An 18,011-nucleotide genomic window follows, 5' to 3' on the forward strand; every position below is an offset into this window, starting at 1 on the left:
CCCAACTCGCCTGCAGCTGCGCATGTGCTCGCGCTCCGAGCTGGTGTTTGGGCATGCACACAATTCAGGGGACCCAGCTGGTCTTCACAGATCTCTGCACACATGCATAGATGGTACTCATGCGCATGCATTGCACGTGTGAAAAATTTGTGCATGTGCAAATGGTACAATTGGGTGCACAGCACACGGGAGCCATGTGAAACCTGCGTGCATGCACAGGGTGCGATTGTGTGCACGGCACACGGGGAGCCACACAAAACCTGCACGCATGTGCAGATGCTGCGATTGCACGTGCAGCGCATGGGGGAACTGTGCGAAAGCCATGCACATGCGCAGATTGCATGTGCAGCGCATGGGAGAGGAGCCACACGTTAGCATGGATAGCACATGCGCGAAACGCGTACCTGTTCGGCACTCGTTGAGTAAAAGGTTTGCCACCACTGTTATAGAGCATTTTTAAACTGCAAGAATACATAGAATCAGATTGGGCTAGATCCAATATTTCTGAACCAGTATATGCTTTCAAATGTTCCATTCACCACAATGGAAAGTTTACAGCCCAATATTTAGGCTTTTTTTTTTCTTTCTGTGTAGTTAAAATGTAGAGAAATATATTTTACAGTCTGTAAAATGGATTAATAATATCATGTCTTTCTTTGAAACAATTTATTTTCTTAGTTTTGTTTAAAGAATTTATTAAAATTATTTATTTACATATTTTAAAATAATTGAACCAATGCATGTGAAAAGTTCCTATGCAGCTTTTAGTGACATGGAAGTCTTTCTACATGGTCTTGAACTTGAACACATAACAGAATTACTGAAGGTAAGATTTCTTTATTGAAAACATGGGTGGAGTAAAATCTGAATTGGATTATTCAGGGTGGGGATAATTAATTTATTGCCATTGTATAATAACATGAGCTGTGCAATTTGTGTGGGAATTTACATCATTTATAATATTTAAATAGTTATATTGATATGAAAGAGATAGTCTAGTGCCATGATGGCGAACCTATGGCACGTATGCCAAAAGTAGCATGCAGAGACATGTCTCCAGGCTCACCAGCCATCGCCCATTGGTCTTCCAGGTTCCAGCATGCACATGTGCACTGGCCAACTGGTTTTTGCGCACACGGGAGTGCCGGAAACCAGAAGACACCTCCCTGGTGTGTATGCATGCGCTAGGAAACTTAAGCTTCCAATTTCCGGAGCACACATCCATACCAGCCAGGTGATCTTTACACGTGCACGTGTGCCAGAAACTAGAAGACTAGGTGACCGGCGCATGCGCATGCTGGAAAATGGAAGCTCAGCTTCCTGGCGCACACATGCGTGCTGGGGAACTGCTCTTCTGATCTCCAGGGCTCCCCTGCATAGTCACACTCCCAAAAAGGTTCACCAACACTGGTCTAGTGGTTGAGGCATCATACTAGAAAGCAGGAAACTGAGTTTAAGACCTTCCTTAGCTATGAAAATCAACTGAGTGACTTGAGACAGTCTCTCTCCTCACAGGGTTCTTGTGGGGAAATTAGGAGAAGGAAGGTATGTTGGATATGTTTACCACCTTGATTTGTAAAAAAGAAATTAAAGGTGGGCTACAAAATGAATAATGTCATTTATTTAATGTTATAATGTACATAATATAAATAATTGTGCTTCCTTCTTTTAAATGCCATACCTACTGATTATTTTAGATGCACTGGAGACCTCATAAGTAGATTCTTTTATTTATTTATTTTTGTATTATTTTTTATCAGGTTCACTAAATTGAGGTTTCATAGTAATATATTACTGTACAATTCAAAATGTCACTGCTTAGGTTTAATCCAGAAGTTCAAGCATTCATGTGACTGACTGTTCATAATATTCTGGGAGAAGTAAATTAAAAATAGCTTCTGAGTTTGTTTTTCTGTGTTCAAGGAAGGATTCTCCCTGCCAGCTTCCCATAAGAAAACTCAATGGGGAAGCTGGCAGGAAGTTGGAAATCATTACCACTGTTTTTTTGCCCGCCTATGGTCATTCTGTTTCTCTATTTAGGTGAGGAAATATTTCTGAAATGATGACCCAATATTGTCTAATGCAAATTAAAAGTGTCTTCTGAGTTTGTTTTTCTGTGTTCATTGTGAAAATACTTGGAAGTTTAATACTAAGGTGGGTTACTGAGCTACATAATAGGATCTTGGCCCAAAGTATCTCTGGGAAAATACTTTTGTCTCTTATAGGAGAAAGAAATACCTTTAAGACAGCTTTTGACAATGGGAAAAGAAGACTTAATACAGGTTAGCATACTTATTTATTGTATATTTGCTCTTATTACAACAATACTGCTGTTTTAAATTTTAATTCTGTATTTTTTCACTTCATAACAACACTTTTTGATACTGATTTGCATTTTGTTTTGAGAAGAGTATCTTCTGTTTAACTGATTTGAATATCTAATTGTTCCCTTTTTTTACAGAAAAAAGGTTAGGCTGGATATGTGCTTTAATAGAAATTAGTGTTATACAAAGGGTCTGTTGATATAATCATTTATAGCTTTATCAGTACATGTTTTTGCAGTTCTCAGTTGAAATGATTGGTAATTTGAGTAAAATTCAGAATGTTCAATATGTATTTGTGTGTGATTGGTAATAATGTGAATAAAATGGAGAATATTTTAGATAGATATAGATATAGACCAGAAGGGACGCGGTGGCTCAGGGGCTAGGACATTGAGCTTGTCGATCGAAAGGTCGGCAGCTCAGCGTTTCGAATCCCTAGTGCTGCCATATAACGGGGTGAGCTCCCATTACTTGTCCCAGCTTCTGCCAACCTAGCAGTTTCGAAAGCACGTAAAAATGCAAGTAGAAAAAATAGGGACCGCCTTTGGTGGGAAGATAACAGTGTTCCGTGTGCCTTTGGCGTTGAGTCATGCTGGCCACATGACCACGGAGAAGTTTTCGGACAGCGCTGGCTCTTCAGCTTTGAAACGGAGATGAGCATCGCTCCCTAGAGTCGGCAACGACTAGCATGTATGTGCGAGGGGAACGTTTACCTTTGCCTAGATATAGACCAGGAGTGAAATCTAAAAATTTTCCCTACCTGTTCTGTGGGCGTGGCTTGGTGGTCAGATGATAGGGTGGGCTTGGCCAATAACAATAAATAATAAAAATAATAAAGTATACAAAACAATAAGAGGTACCAAAAAACAACTTTCACATTTTACACACACACAACACAATACAACACAACTGACTCACACACAATGTAAAAGCAGCTGCACTTCACCCAAAATGGCCCCTGCAACAAGCAGGAACCTCACAGCCACAAAAAGCTCAAAAGCCAACTTTCAAACTTCTCACACACACAACACAATACAACACAACTGACACACACACACACACAAAATGCCACATACAGCTTTGTGAGATTTTGTGTGTTTGTGTAGTTAGAGTGAAACACTACAGAAACACACCAAATCTCAGAAAGCTGCACAAATATTTTATTTTATTATTTTTTTTAGATCAGGGGTCTCCAACCTTAGTAACTTTAAGGTTTGTGGACTTCAATTCCCAGAGTTCCTCAGCCAGCAAAACAGGCAGATTAAGTTGCTGAGTGAGGAGATGGATTGCAGGCAGGCAGATTCAGTTGCTAGCTGATGCAACTGATGTAAAGCATGGCTTTCCCAGCCGGAAAGGAGCAGTAATAAGGTAAGTGCTTCATTGCAGCCCAGAACCTCTTAAAAGGAGGTTTTCTACAAGCTCTTCGGCTGAAAACATATTTTTTAAGGTTCTGGGTATGAGGAACTCAGCTGGGATCGCCAGAGGAGCCTTTTAAAACCTTTTTTTTTTAACAACCTATTCAGCCGAAGATTTTGTTAAAAAAAACTTTTAAAGGGTTCTGACGATCCCAGCTGAGCCGTGGGATCATCAAAGGCTTTTTTTTTTTACTTTTAAAGGCATGTTTTCGGCTGAAGAAAAACTGCTTTTAAAAGTAAAAAAAACCCACCTCTGATGATGGCGAGGCTCAGCAGAGCCAGGGATTTTTGCTACCGGTTCTCCGAACTACCCACCTCCATCGCTACCGGATAGGGAGAGCCGGTCCGAACCAGGAGCATTTTACCCCTGATATATACAGTGGTGGGATTCAGCCAGTTCACACCTATTCGGGAGAACCGGTTGTTAACTTTCTAAGCAGTTCAAAGAACCAATTGTTGGAAGAAATCTTATTTTGGTTTTTTTCCACTTTACAGGGCTAATCCTATAAGGAAGGCAGGAAGGAAACATTCTGGTGTTGTTTCTAGCCTAATCTTTATTGCTCTGCTTCCAGAAACTGTCTCTCTGGTTAACCCTTATTACATTGTAACAGCTAAGGTGTTACGTGATTGACGTTGATATGACCATGCCCACATGGTCACATGACCACCAAGTCACACCTACCCAGCTGGTCATTAGGGCAGAGAACCAGTTGTTAAATTATTTGAATCCCTATTCTGTCCGGGAGGGCGCAGACACAACAATCCCACCACTGGATATAGATGTAGATATATACACACACACACACACACACACACCAAGAAAATCTTGCAAATGTTTTTAAATTTTTAGATTGGCATCAACGATACTAGAGATCAACAAAAAATTTTAGATGCTGTTAAAGAACTACATATAGAAGAAGTAAAGTTGGAAGAGCTGTCTGCAGTGACAAACTTGGAATTCAGGTAAAATAGTGTTAAAAAGAAAGATGAACCAATTCTTTAACTAAAATAGTAATAAATATCATGCTCATATTTAATAGTCAGATTATTATTTTGCAAAGATCTAGTGTGAAAATACTAAAGCTTATTCCATTATAAATTAATTGATTTTTATTTAGTCTTTTGCAGAAAACTAAAATCTACTCCCTGGAAACTTTCTGAGTTTGCAATTAAGTTTTTAAAAAGTCTGTTGTTAACTCATTCGTTTTTCAGAGCTGAGGATATTCATTCTCATATGACCTTAGAATGAGCAATTTCCTCACCCATTATGCATATGCATAAAGTAAGAGAATAAGACTACCAAGTCATTATTGTAAATAAATAAGTTTGATAGTAATTCCTTATCTGAAAGTAAATAATCCATTTGCATTTCTGATTCTCCTAGTTGCAGTTATGAAAGTTAAAATTTTAAAACATTTACCTGTTTTAGTATAAATTAATGATTGTTTAACATTTTTGTTACAGTGGTGATGAATTTCTTTCCTTTCTTATGAAACTAAAAAGACAATGCATTCAACTTAAAACTTCTGTGCAGAATGTTATTAGTCAGTTTCCTACAGATGCTCATAAGGTACAATATTCATCTAAATGTGTTTTTTCAGAACACCATTCTTCACTTAAGTAAAATTAGTTTAATTAATTCCCCACAAGGGAATGGCTCTGGGCTGGACCTCTTGCTCCATATTAACACTGATTGGGACAGGCATTGGATAAAGGAGCTGAAGTAACACAATACTGTGCTGCTTAGCCCCAAAAGGGTACCATGGTTGATGATATCAAAAACTATTAAGAGGTCAAGAGGTCAAGGTGAACAAAAAGGGGTGTGCATAAGAGCACCAGCATGCCTACCGTCCCTGTCCTAATGTTCCCTTTAATTGTATTTATTTTATGTATTCAATTCATGCTTATACTTATATATAATATCTAATATGTACTCGACAAAATAAATAAATAAAATAAACACTGGTGGTTCACTGCCCCCTCCCACTCTCACCAGAGTTTCTTTTTTTTTTTTTTCCTCATTTATTTGCTGCCTGTCTTGCCATGGGGCTACTCTGGAAACACTTAAAACAATAAAAAGGAAGAATTGAAAAAGTGTAAACAGAACAAAAGTAAAAGAATAGAATAAAAGAAATAATGAAAAAGAAAGTGAGAATATAGCACTAAGCACTAAGGTTGTGGGGGGGCGAGTGAAATCTGCCGTCGATCCAGCAGCCACCTCCAGTGAGGAACTCCCCCATTTACCCGCCCAGGCCAACCAGCAGAGCCAAGGTCTTCAGGCCTTGAAGACCTTGGGGTGGGCCAGAACTTCAAGAACCTTTGTCTTCTAACAGTTGCTGAATTAATGGTCTGTAAGCAAGGACTACCTGTATTCTTTTTCTATTGAAGAAGCTTATCAGTTTGCTTAAAAGAACGCAGCAGGCCTTACCAACTTATTTTTATTTATTTTATTTTATTCAATTTTTATACCGCCCTTCTCCCGAAGGACTCAGGGCTGTGTACAGCCATGTAAAAAATCACATTATAAACATTAAAATAAATTAAAACAAGCATATTATAAGGTGGCCGAATTTAAAACCATTTAAAACATTAAAATATAAATAACCCCACTAAAATTTTAAGCCAGTCCCGCTTGAATAAATAGGTGCGTTTTCAGCTCACGGCGAAAGGTCCGAAGATCAGGCACTTGACGTAACCCAGGGGGAAGCTCTTTCCAGAGCGTAGGAGCTCCCACAGAGAAGGCCCTACCCCTGGGGGCCGCCAGCCGACATTGTTTGGCGGACGGCACCCTGAGAAGGCCCTCTCTGTGAGAGCGTACGGGTCGGTGGGAGGCAAAAGGTAACAGCAGGCGGTCCCATAAGTACCCGGGTCCTAAGCCATGGAGCGCTTTAAAGGTGGTAACCAAAATCTTAAAGCGCACCCAGAAAACCACAGGAAGCCAGTGCAGACTGCGCAGGATTGGTGTTACATGCTCCCACTATTACCCGCGCAGCTGCATTCTCCGGGTCTAGATAGACAGCTTCATCCAGGTACTGGGGAAGCTGCCATGCCACCACACTCTCTACAACCTTCGCCACAAAGCGAAGGTTGGAGACTGGACGATAATTACCCAAAATAGCTGGGTCCAGGGAAGGCTTCTTGAGGAGGGGTCTCACCACCGCCTCTTTCAAGGCGGCGGGGAAAACCCCTTCCAACAACGAAGCATTTATAATTCCCTGGAGCCAGCCTCGTGTCACTTCCTGAGTAGCCAGCACCAGCCAGGAAGGACACGGGTCCAGTAAACATGTGGTTGCATGTAACCTTCCCAGCAACCTGTCCACGTCCTCGAGAGTCACAGACTCAAACTCATCCCAAACAACCTCGACAAGACGTGCCTCCGCCATCCCACTTGGATCATCGCAATTTTGGTCTAAACTATCCCGAAGCTGAACGATTTTATCGTATAGATAACCGTTAAACTCCTCAGCACGTCCCTGTAGGGGGTCATTCCACCCCTCCTGACGAAGGAGGGAGCGAGCCACCCGGAACAGGGCGGCTGGGCGGTTATCTGCCGATGCAATGAGGGTGGAAACGTAGGAACGTTTCACCTCCCTCATTGCCACTAGGTAGGTCTTAGTAAAAGACCTCACTAGTGTCCGATCAGCCTCGGAACGGCTAGACCTCCAGGTGCTCTCTAGGCGTCTTCTCCGGCGTTTCATCTCCCTCAGCTCCTCAGAGAACCAAGGAGCCAATTGAGATCTACGCCGGGTCAGAGGCCGCAAAGGCACGACACGGTCCAAAGCCCCAGCCGCGGCCCGTTCCCAGGCCGCTACTAGTTCTTCAGTCGTGCCATGGGCAAGATCCTCAGGGAATGGCCCAAGCTCCGTCTGGAACCTCTCCGGGTCCATCAGGCGCCTGGGACGGAACCAACGCATTGGCTCCGTCTCCCTGCGGTGGTGAGCGGCGGTCCGAAAGTCTAGGCGAAGGAGAAAATGATCTGACCATGACACCGGTTCCATCACTAAATCTCCTAATTCCAGATCATTAATCCACTGTCCAGAGATAAAAATCAAGTCTAGTGTGCCGTAAAGGTTCCGTAAAGAGGCAAAAGATCTAAAAGAATTAATTGACCATTCAGTGTCATCTTCGACTAAACCAGCACTCAAGACAAATCACCAGATGTGATGTACTCTCCATTATGAAGAACATGTTTGATCCATTTGGGTTGATAGTTCTGGGGAAATCCCTGGTAAAATGTTATCTTCAGATGCATGATATTGGGATATAGTACTGCTTGTATCATGATGATAATGAAATGCAAGAATGGAAACACATATCCATGGAAACAAATATCATATATATTCTTCTTTTTCTTATCATAACTCAGCATAAAAAAGTTTCCTCAGAGTTGGAAAGGACCTTGAAGGTCATCTAGTCCTACCCCCTGCTCATGCAGGAGACCTGTACTAGGGATTCGAACCACCAAATTGCTGACCTTTCTGATCAATAAGATCAGTGTCTTAACCACTGAGGAACCTAGTCAGGCTAAAGTTAAAGCCATAGTAGTGATAACTGATCTGATTGTCATTGACCACAGAAAGAATGCACCATATAGTGCTTACTTTTAGTAAGGTGAAGCTAATACCTCAGCCTGAACAAGATATAATTCTTACACTAAAAATATTACCCAAGTACCAGAGCAAATAGTAAGTGAAATATACATACAAGATGAAAGTCAAGTTTTAAATCAATGATAAAGCAGTACCAATCAACATATGCACCCACACTAGAAGATCCTCTGTAACAAGTATCAAGATTGAACTAAGTAACAAGATTAAACATACCAAGAGATCAGCACACCAAAACAAACCATACAGAATGATACCTGCAAAACAACTTGTGCAAACAACATGACTTACAAGGTTGTATTCCTCCTAAAATATAAAAATGTATCACAAATGAATGTAGTCCTCGACCTACAATCATTTTAGTCCAAAGTTATGACAGCCTTGGAAAGGGTGCTTTATGGGCTATAAAGCACTTCCAACTGTTATAAAATGTCACATGATTGCAATTCAGTTACTGAATTCAGAGTCCAGCCGCATGATTGTGATTTGCAATATTTTTTGCAATTCCCATTGACCACATGATTTGCATAACAATCATTGTAAAGGTGATCATAAAACTCTAGGATTCACAATGGAAATTCCAGTCCCTATTATTATTGTAAGTTGAGAACTATTTTTAAAACTCTTCACATTGTTGGAATCTGTATCTGAGTAGAGAGCTGTTCTCAAGTTGCCAACATTTCATCTAAAAATCATCTTGATATGCATTACTTTAAACATGTCTTAAAATGGTCAACACTCCTAGAAGCTGTAACACATCTTTTCCATGATGCATCGTATTTCCACCTGAAATCAGAGGCTATCCCTTATGTTTGCTATTGCTTGCATATCAGCACAAAACCACACTCACTCAGCGAACTTTATTGAGGATGGAAAATCCCCTCTAAAATGTGGTAGGAAGCTTGTATGGGAGCGGCTTATCCAAAACCTCAAAATGTGTATATGCTTGTATATTTTTCAACCAATAAAATTTTGTAATAGTGAAATTATACCAGTGGAATGTAGTTCACATGTAACTGTAATTAAGACATTTTTTAATTTCTTAGTTGGTTCTTGAATGGAGTCCACCCCATAGTCTTGCTACAATGTGTGAAGACCTAATTTTGAGTGCTGAAGATCTGACCGCAGAGGCTGTAAAACTAAAAATGCTCATGAATAAGGTACATATCTCTTTATGAATAGAGTACATATGATAATTACCAACAAATCAACACATTTCTAAGAATTAATTCATTTAGGTTGTATGGTTGTTACGTTTTAATAGTACTCTGTCCACAGTCACTTTGTGAGGTAAATGGGCCGTCTCCAAATTTGATAAATAAATAAATAAAGGATTAATAAATTTGGTAGACTGAGTTCAAACATGTCAATTCTAATATTCTAGAATTTGCCATTATAGAATACGTCCTAGCAGTCACAACTGAGACAGTTAATTTTGTTAAGAAAACCAAGTGAATGAGCTTACTATCTTCAGATTTCCTTTGCTTCATAGACCTATGAATGGTCACTAAATAAAAAAGTCAATAAATAAGGAGTACCTGTAAAAAGTAAAATACAAGTAACTAAGAAAAAAAACGGATGCGGCCATGCAATTTGGAAACACAGTAGTCTTTTCCTGTTCAGCATTGCCAGTGAGCAAATATAGCAAAATTGATTAGGGCTTGCATATGCAATTGCAAAGCTGCGTTTCTGCTATTTAAATAAAATACTATATGTTACAGAAGGCAAAATTTTACTGGAATACAGTGGTATAGATTTCTAACATTTTTTCTTCTATTCAATACACTTTTATCAGCTCCAAGATGGGCAGAATGATGATCCTTGCCGAATGCAACCTTTGGAATATGGCAGATGGAAGACAACTTTTTTTAAAATAGCAGTACTAACTGTGGTTGGGTCTGGATGTGTTTTCTTTATTTTTAAGTTATCTCTAAAGAAAAATTGAATTAAAATTAGATTTTATGTATAGCTGATAAAGCTAGATAATGCTCAGGTTTTAATTTTAAAAGGTATATTGATTTTCACCATTTCTAAATTAAGGGTACAACTCACCAACAGATTATGCTATTGAAGTTGATCTATTTTTGCTACCAGTAGTGTGATGTTTCAAGTTTTTTTGCAAAATATAAGGGTGGGGATAGGTATTGGCAGCAAAATGCTTCCACTTCCATTTGTATAACCTTTGTCATGCACAAATAGACTCCAGATACAAAGTCACTTAGCTGACTTTTGCTGTGTTTGCTATCATATTCTGACAACTTGATTTGGGGTTATAGTAGAAAGAGGAGCAATTTGCCTTTCACTGTTAAAATTTGAAAAAGGGTGTGTTTGTGAGGGCTCTGCTGTAAATTGGCAGTGTCCCTCAGAATAGTCATGAAGTTGTTATAACCTCTACCTTCATATAGTATTCACCACTAGAATAAATCTCAACTTTTAGATTTTCAAATTTTAAATCCATATGAATATATGTATTTGTTTCAAATACATATTGATTTGCATATAACATAACTGAGTAAGCACTATTTTTATTCATTAGTTTATGCCTCCAAGTAATTCCTATATTGCCAATAGAATGTTTTATTAACTGTATCTTTTATTTCTCTATATATGTCATCATTAGATGTATTTTTTTGCATATTTCAAACAGACAGGAAGCTTATTCTCTCATACAAACATATTTGACTGTTATTAATGATTTCTTCATGGATTCTGCCTGTGGAAGTTGTCTTATTTTAAGAAAACTGGGTAGAAGAAAGATGTGACTCAAAACCAACAAATAAAGTAAACCTTGATCTTGTTTGTGTTTTTTTGCAATGGCCACAAGTTTGCTTAGTTTGTCTTCCGATATTGCTACAAGAAGTTAATATTCTAAAATGTTACTTTTATCTAGATTTGCTTACTTCCTGATCTGAGTTTTATTTTTAAAAGCAAGATCAAAATAACTCAACAAAATTACGTTATGATTATAGCAATATAATTGCTTAATATGTAAAACGACCCCAAATTATTAACTCATGAAAAACAGCTTTGGTTCATGTACTTTACGAAGCTGTCATTGTTTAATTTTATGCCATGCCATAAACAAACCACAATGGTAAGGTGGTATAGTTTGAATTAACATTGAACACTGATTCCAATCTGTGTAGATTTCCCAAATGCTCGGTTTATTTTTCACATTCGCTATATATTTTATGCAGTGCAAGTAACTGAGATCAATAACCAAATAAGTTATGATGGAAAGGACTTTGTTAGTCCTTTCCATGTTAGTCCATGGCCTACATATGAGAGAATCTCTGTGAGGGGTTGTCACATGTATATTTCTGGTTCTGTTAAAACATTACTATTGGGGTCTACATTATTATGTATCACAAATTGTTACTGAAATTCTCAAGAATTAAAAACTGAAAAAAGATTAGACATTCCATGAACTCCCTTAAGTTTTATGACTTATAATGATACTAAGTGCATTTTAAAATCAGGTATGACTTAACAAATGGGCAACATGGTACCATTAAGAAATTAAGTACCTTCAGCATGGTTAAGTCATACCAGTCAAAAGCCTGTTTGCTTAGACAAGAAATGGCTAACCTTTTTGCCATCACGTGCCAGGAGGGGGGGGTTGTGCACATGAGTGCCCATCCCCGTGCATGCGTGTGCGACACCCCCCCCTGCTCCTGGCACACAATGGCCCAGTAGGCCCACTTTTCTCTCTCACCTGGCTCCAGAACCTTTCTAGGAGTCTGGGTGTGTGTGAAAATGGCCTTCCCCACCCGCTGGTGGTCCTCCGGAGGCCATTTTCCAACTTCCAGTGGGACCACAAGGGCTGTTTTTTGCTGTCCCCAGACTCCAGGGCCCCTCTAGGAATCTGGGGAGGGCAAAAACGGCCTTCTCCACCCCTTCAGATGTTCTCCGGATGCCAGAAAGAGCCTGTTTGCCAACTTCCGGTGGGATTGGAAGTTGGCAGACAGGCTGTTTTCAACCTCAGCGAGCTGAACTTGCGTGCCCACTGATACGGCTACACGTGCCACAGGTTTGCCATCACAGCCTTAGACTATATTAATGAATTAGAATGGCCAAGTTGAAGTCAATATCCATAAAATGCCATTTAAGCAACATTATTTCATTTTAAAACAGATAAATATTGGTGTTGTGAAAGCTGAGCCGCTCCGGCCATTGCCTGCAATAAGTGTGGCTGCTTTTGCAACCAATTGCAGCCACAAAAGGAACCTGAAGCCAAGCGATGCACCTCACATGCCTCATGCCCTCCTTATCTAACAGTGAGTCACAGCAGGCAATTCCGTCCATGAAATAGCTGTGTCCATGGCAGCCTGAGTGGGTGCAGGAACCTAAGTGTGGGTGTCACTCAGGCTGCTGCCTCCAGTAATCAATCCTTGCAATTTTCCTGATCAGATTCTTTTGGAGAATTTTGAAGACAATTGTTTTGGAAAGCTTTCTCTTAATGTTTCTGTGTTTGTTTATTTGTACTTTATGTTGTATTTTTAAATTATTTTTGTAGTTGTTTATTTATGCTTAGATGTTTTATGTAAACTACTGAACATTTCATGTGTAGAAATATTAATATTTCTATAATTAATAAAACAAGCATAAGAAATGGTGCTCATTATGGTATATAAAAAGGTATGTGAATTCAGCTGACTCTATTTAATGCATGGCATATTCAAGCAATACATATGCAGGTTCTAAGGCTATCCATTGTTCCCAAATAAGTTCTGGATGGGTAATGTGTTTTATAGCAAAACCAATTTTCATGTGCCTGAGATTGGGAATTGCGTAAATTGCAAAACCAATTGAGCATCTAAGTTACGAAAAAAAATTACACGGTGTAAAAGAATGCCACTCTACCCAATAATAATCTCGCCTCTTTTTGCTCAGAGGGAAGGTTCTTTATTTGAACATTGATTGGACATAGAACTTATGTACTTCATGTCGATCTTTTTGTGTAGTATAGTAATGTTTTTTTTCTCCTAGAATTTGATACACTGGCCAAATTGGCAAACCTAATTTTCATAGCATGTGATGTTCTTAGCTGTTGTAGATGTTTGACACCATTATGATTATAAATGTTTCAGGCATTATTATTCTGTGCCTTAATAAAATGGATGTGCAAAAAACTGGAAAGGGGTAAAATGTGAAAAAGGAACAAGAGTGACTGGAATCAAAAATCACATATTTGTTTTTCGATCCAAGTAATTCCTGGTTATTGTGTTGAAGCCTTCTGTTACTCTTTTACTTGTACATAAAAAACTGTTTTTTATTTATTTTGTCAATAAAGTTGAACTTAAGCTTTGAGTAGAAAGCCAGTTGTGTTAAGGAATACATATCAACTTTTTTTATGATGAAAATTAATAAAGGTGATATCTATTGTACAGTATGTGATTTTGGCTTGTCTTTAATTTGGTTGTTCATATTTGCTTTTTGTTAATATGCATCATGCCCTCATCAGAGTCTGAATTTGCAGGGGAAGATGAGCTGACAGAGACTGAGGGGCGGCTCTGTTGGCTTTGGAGGAAACTGGGGAAGGGCAGAGCCAGTCAGGCCAAGGCATTTCAGGGTTAGAACAGCTTGTAAATAGGGAGGAACAGGGTCAAGATGAACATGAGAGACAGCTCAGGCAATGAGTAAGGATCACCCCCTCTTGATCCTAGAGCACGAAGAGAAGAGAAAAGGCAAAAACAACACAGATTGAGCCGGTTACAAGGGAGGAGAGTGCCCCACGTCCCTTCACAAGGCACCCTTGGGGACTGAGATGTAAGGAGATGCTGATGGGAAGAGTATTTGTCAGGATCAAGCGTTGAATCTGTGGAGCCTCGTGTGCACTTGCCGACATCTGGGGATTACTGTGCTCTGTCTTGTGGGGCTTGCCCGGTTTACTTACTTCGCTGTACTTCTGACTCTGGTTACTGTTGCTAACCTTGCTTACTGGACTGCTGGCCTTGGTTACTGCTTTGCTCACCTTGCTTACTGGACTACTTTCAGCCAGAGGCTGTTGAAGGTGTGTGTGAGAGCTTTGCTCCAGGACTTGTAGTAAACATGGGGACCAGTGGTGGGTTGCTACCGGTTTGGACCGGTTCGCAAGAACCGTTGGCAAAAATCTGGCCAAGTTTGCAGACCAGGTAACGATGGCCAGCTGGCCATGCCCCCTTGGCCGAAGAAGTTGTAAAAACAAAAGGTTTTAAAAGGCTCCTCTGGCGATCCTAGCTGAATTGCCTGATCACCAGAACCTTTAAAAAACATGTTTTCTACAAGCTCTTCAGCCAAAGAGGTTGTTAAAACAATCCTTTTAAGACGTTCTGGGCTGTGATTAGGCAACTTCAGCTGGGATTGTCAGAGGAGCCTTTTAAAGTCTTTTTTTCCTCTGGCGATCCCAAATGAGTTTCCTGATCATCACAGGCTTTTAAAATCATTTTTTTACAACCTCTTACAACTCTCCCCAATCGCCCACTCCTCACTTACCTATAATTACTGCTCCTTTTGGGCTTGCAAAGCCATGGCTGCTGCAATCAGTTACATCAGCTAGCAACTGAATCTGCCTGCCTGCAATCCATCTTCTTGGTGAGCAACTCAATCTGCCTGCCTCAATGGGTAAGTAAACTATTAAAAAATAGTTAATTGAGTTTTTTTTAAGGAGTTGGGTTTTTAGACAGCAATTTAAAATTAAGGAAGTTTTAAATTTAGCTGCTTTTATCTAAAACGGGTTTCTAACCTTAGTAACTTTAAGGCTTGTGGACTTAAACTCCCAGAGTTCCTCAGCCACGAAAGCTGGCTGAGGAACTCTAGGAGTTCAAGTCCACAAACCTTAAAGTTACTAAGGTTGGAGACCCCTGATCTAAAAAATATAAATAAAATAAAATATTTGTGCAGTTTTCTGAGATTTGGTGTGTTTCTGTAGTGTTTCTAACTACACAAACACAAAATCTCACAATGTGTGTGAGTCAGTTGTGTTGTGTGTGTGTAAAATGTGAAAGTTTGTTTTTGAGCTTTTTGTGGCTGTCTGAGGTTCCTGCTTGTTGCAGGGGCCATTTTGGGTGAAGTGCAGCTGCTTTTACATTGTGTGTGTCAGTTGTGTTTTGTTGTGTTGTGTGTGTGAAGTGTGAAAATTGGTTTTTGGTACCTCTTATTGTTTTGTATACTTTGTTTATTATTTTTATTATTTATTGTTATTGGCCACGCCCACCCAGTCACATGACTGCCAAGCCACTCCCAGTGTCACATGACTATCAAGCCACGCCCACAGAACCGGTAGTAAAAAAGTTTAGAACCCACCCCTGATGGGGATGTTTGGGGGCAAAGTTGGAGCAATAAAGAGGAGTTAGATCTGTTAGACCTCATGATCTTTAGATTAATTAAGTGCAGATTATCTGCAGTGTCCATTGGGCGTTAAAGCGTGTAGGTTGCAGTTATAGCCCTGCTCTTAGTATATGTATGCAACGTCAACACCCACAAAAGGAATTGGGCTTCAAAGCTGCTGATCCAATCGCTTTTTTTTTATCCCCACAACTTTACCTCTAATTCCACTAAAGCTGATTCCTCATTAGAAAGAAATTGCTCTTCTGGATATAAATCCTAAAGCTTAGCTTTTTTCCTGGCTTTTTACCTACAGTATGTTAAGGCAGGCCCATTTGCTGTGTGATTCAGAAATTGTTAAAAGCAGTGTCACTTTTTTATTTCTGTTACAATATGTTTTTTTTTCTTTTAAAAGATCTGTTTTGCATGTTTTGGGTTTTTATGTTATAACAGTAAAATAATATTTATTTATTTATTTATTTATTTATTAATCATATTTCTATACTGACCTTCTCCCGAAGGACTAATTTAAGGATTTCATTAATGTTTAACAAAATACTGATAGATACTTAGATTGCACTCAGGATAAAACTCTTGCCAGAGTCATAAATTTTATTAAGGTAATGAAACAAGAATAATTTACTTTTATGTTATATTGATTTGGGGGACTATATTTATTTTAAACAATGGATTCTATAGATAGTTTGATTGTGGCTTTTAGCTATTCTGAGTTGTATCCAGATAATCAAGTTACATGTATGATTTTACAAATGCCTATAATTCCCAGAATATTATATATAACATTTTAATATCTATAAAGCTACAGTAATGGAAATGCATAATACCAGGTTTAGTAAGGTTTTTGCTTCAGGTTAATTTCTTTTAAGACAAATTTTCCCAATATTTGTCAATAATATTTTGAGGGCTTTATAATGGAAAATGGCAGCAGCAATGATGTCAGCTAATGCAAATATAAAAATATTGGTCCACTGATTTCCAGTACCTAAAATTACCACAAGCACTGGGTCCATTACAACCTAATAAGTGTTTTTAAATCTAAATTTAGTGTCTCTGGATTGAAATCATTCTTTTCTTTGTCTATTACAAATTTGCTGGTATTTCTCACATACCACATAATAGGTCTCCTTTCTTCCTCTGGATTCCTCATTTCCATTTCAGACTTTCTAATTATTCCCTGGTGGATTTTATCTGTCCCCTCACCCCTTGTATACATTACCCTGCAATCGGTGAGTTTCACATTTTTTTTACTACCGGTTCTATGGATGTGGCATTGCTTGGTGGGCATGGCAGGAGAAGGATACTGTAAAATTTCCATTCCCACCCCACTCCAGGGGAAGGTTACTGCAAAAATCCCCATTTCCTCCCGATCAGCTGGGATTTGGGAGACAGAGAATAGATGGGAGCGGGGCCAGTCAGAATTTTTACTACCGGTTCTCCGAGCTACTCAAAATTTCTGCTACCAGTTCTCCAGAAGTGATCAGAACCTGCTGAAACCCACCTTTGCCTGTAATATAATTTCTTATGATGAAGAAATCTCATTTCCTCTCAGCTGACACTTTAATGAGGAAAACTACATTGTATTAATAAAGGTAACCTATTTACTGATACAATTTTAGAGCCACAATTGCCTTTTGTATCAAAGACCTGTTTCTGTGCCTGTGTTTCCAATTATAGTTGGAATGTCTTTTTTTGACAATTTTTACCTCATTTGTTTGGTATTATTCAGTCTCTCGTGAGCTTTCTTTTTGTTTTCTAACTTCTAACCCCACATTTGGCATGTTTTGTGTATACTCACTGTTGTGGGGATCCTTTAATTTTTTTTTAAAGTCGTTAGAATAAAAAAATCCTATTAAAATGGAAATAATCTCTGAAAAGTTCATTGGTTTTACTGCTAATACTAAACCCTTTCCTGGTTTGGAAATGGCCTTTTATCTTTTCTTTTATATATTTGACTAAACATGACTCAGAAATGAGAAGTTGCAGAACACCATAGTCCCTTTGTACTGATCTTTAAACAAGGAAATTGGTTAAGATTAGTTTATAACCCAGTTCCTTTAACATCACATATTTATAGATTGTCAATTCTTGTCTTCTCTGGAACTAAATATTTAACACTGTCCCTCTTACAGAGGTCTTCCTAAACTCCCAGCTCTCCTTAGTTACATCCTTTCACCTCACCCTCTAAATCTGTCCTTAGCTTCCCCACTCTTCTGGAATATAACCTGGAAGAGGTGCTCTGTATCCCCCTACTTTGATTGACAGTTCTAGTACTCAATCATGACACTCAATTCCTCATGGAAACCGGAAGAGAATTAAAACAAGATCAAATGGTTGCCATA

The 18,011-nt window shown here is 39.0% G+C and overlaps 1 protein-coding gene across 2 annotated transcripts in view; it reads left to right on the forward strand.

Annotated features, from left to right (window-relative positions):
* Positions 1 to 13,673, forward strand: part of ASZ1 (ankyrin repeat, SAM and basic leucine zipper domain containing 1) — a 37,683-nt gene extending 24,010 nt beyond the window's left edge. For both annotated transcript variants that reach the window (XM_058191567.1, XM_058191568.1), the window contains exons 8-13: positions 751 to 826; positions 2,226 to 2,282; positions 4,590 to 4,702; positions 5,204 to 5,309; positions 9,393 to 9,506; positions 10,142 to 13,673. In XM_058191567.1, coding sequence (XP_058047550.1) covers positions 751 to 826; positions 2,226 to 2,282; positions 4,590 to 4,702; positions 5,204 to 5,309; positions 9,393 to 9,506; positions 10,142 to 10,291 — 616 coding nt within the window. In that variant the 3' untranslated portion in view covers positions 10,292 to 13,673. The remainder of the gene's footprint in view (positions 1 to 750; positions 827 to 2,225; positions 2,283 to 4,589; positions 4,703 to 5,203; positions 5,310 to 9,392; positions 9,507 to 10,141) is intronic.
* Positions 13,674 to 18,011: the final 4,338 nt, after the last annotated feature.

The sequence above is a fragment of the Ahaetulla prasina genome, chromosome 7 (genome assembly GCF_028640845.1).
Source record: "Ahaetulla prasina isolate Xishuangbanna chromosome 7, ASM2864084v1, whole genome shotgun sequence".
Taxonomy (NCBI): Eukaryota; Metazoa; Chordata; class Lepidosauria; order Squamata; family Colubridae; genus Ahaetulla; species Ahaetulla prasina.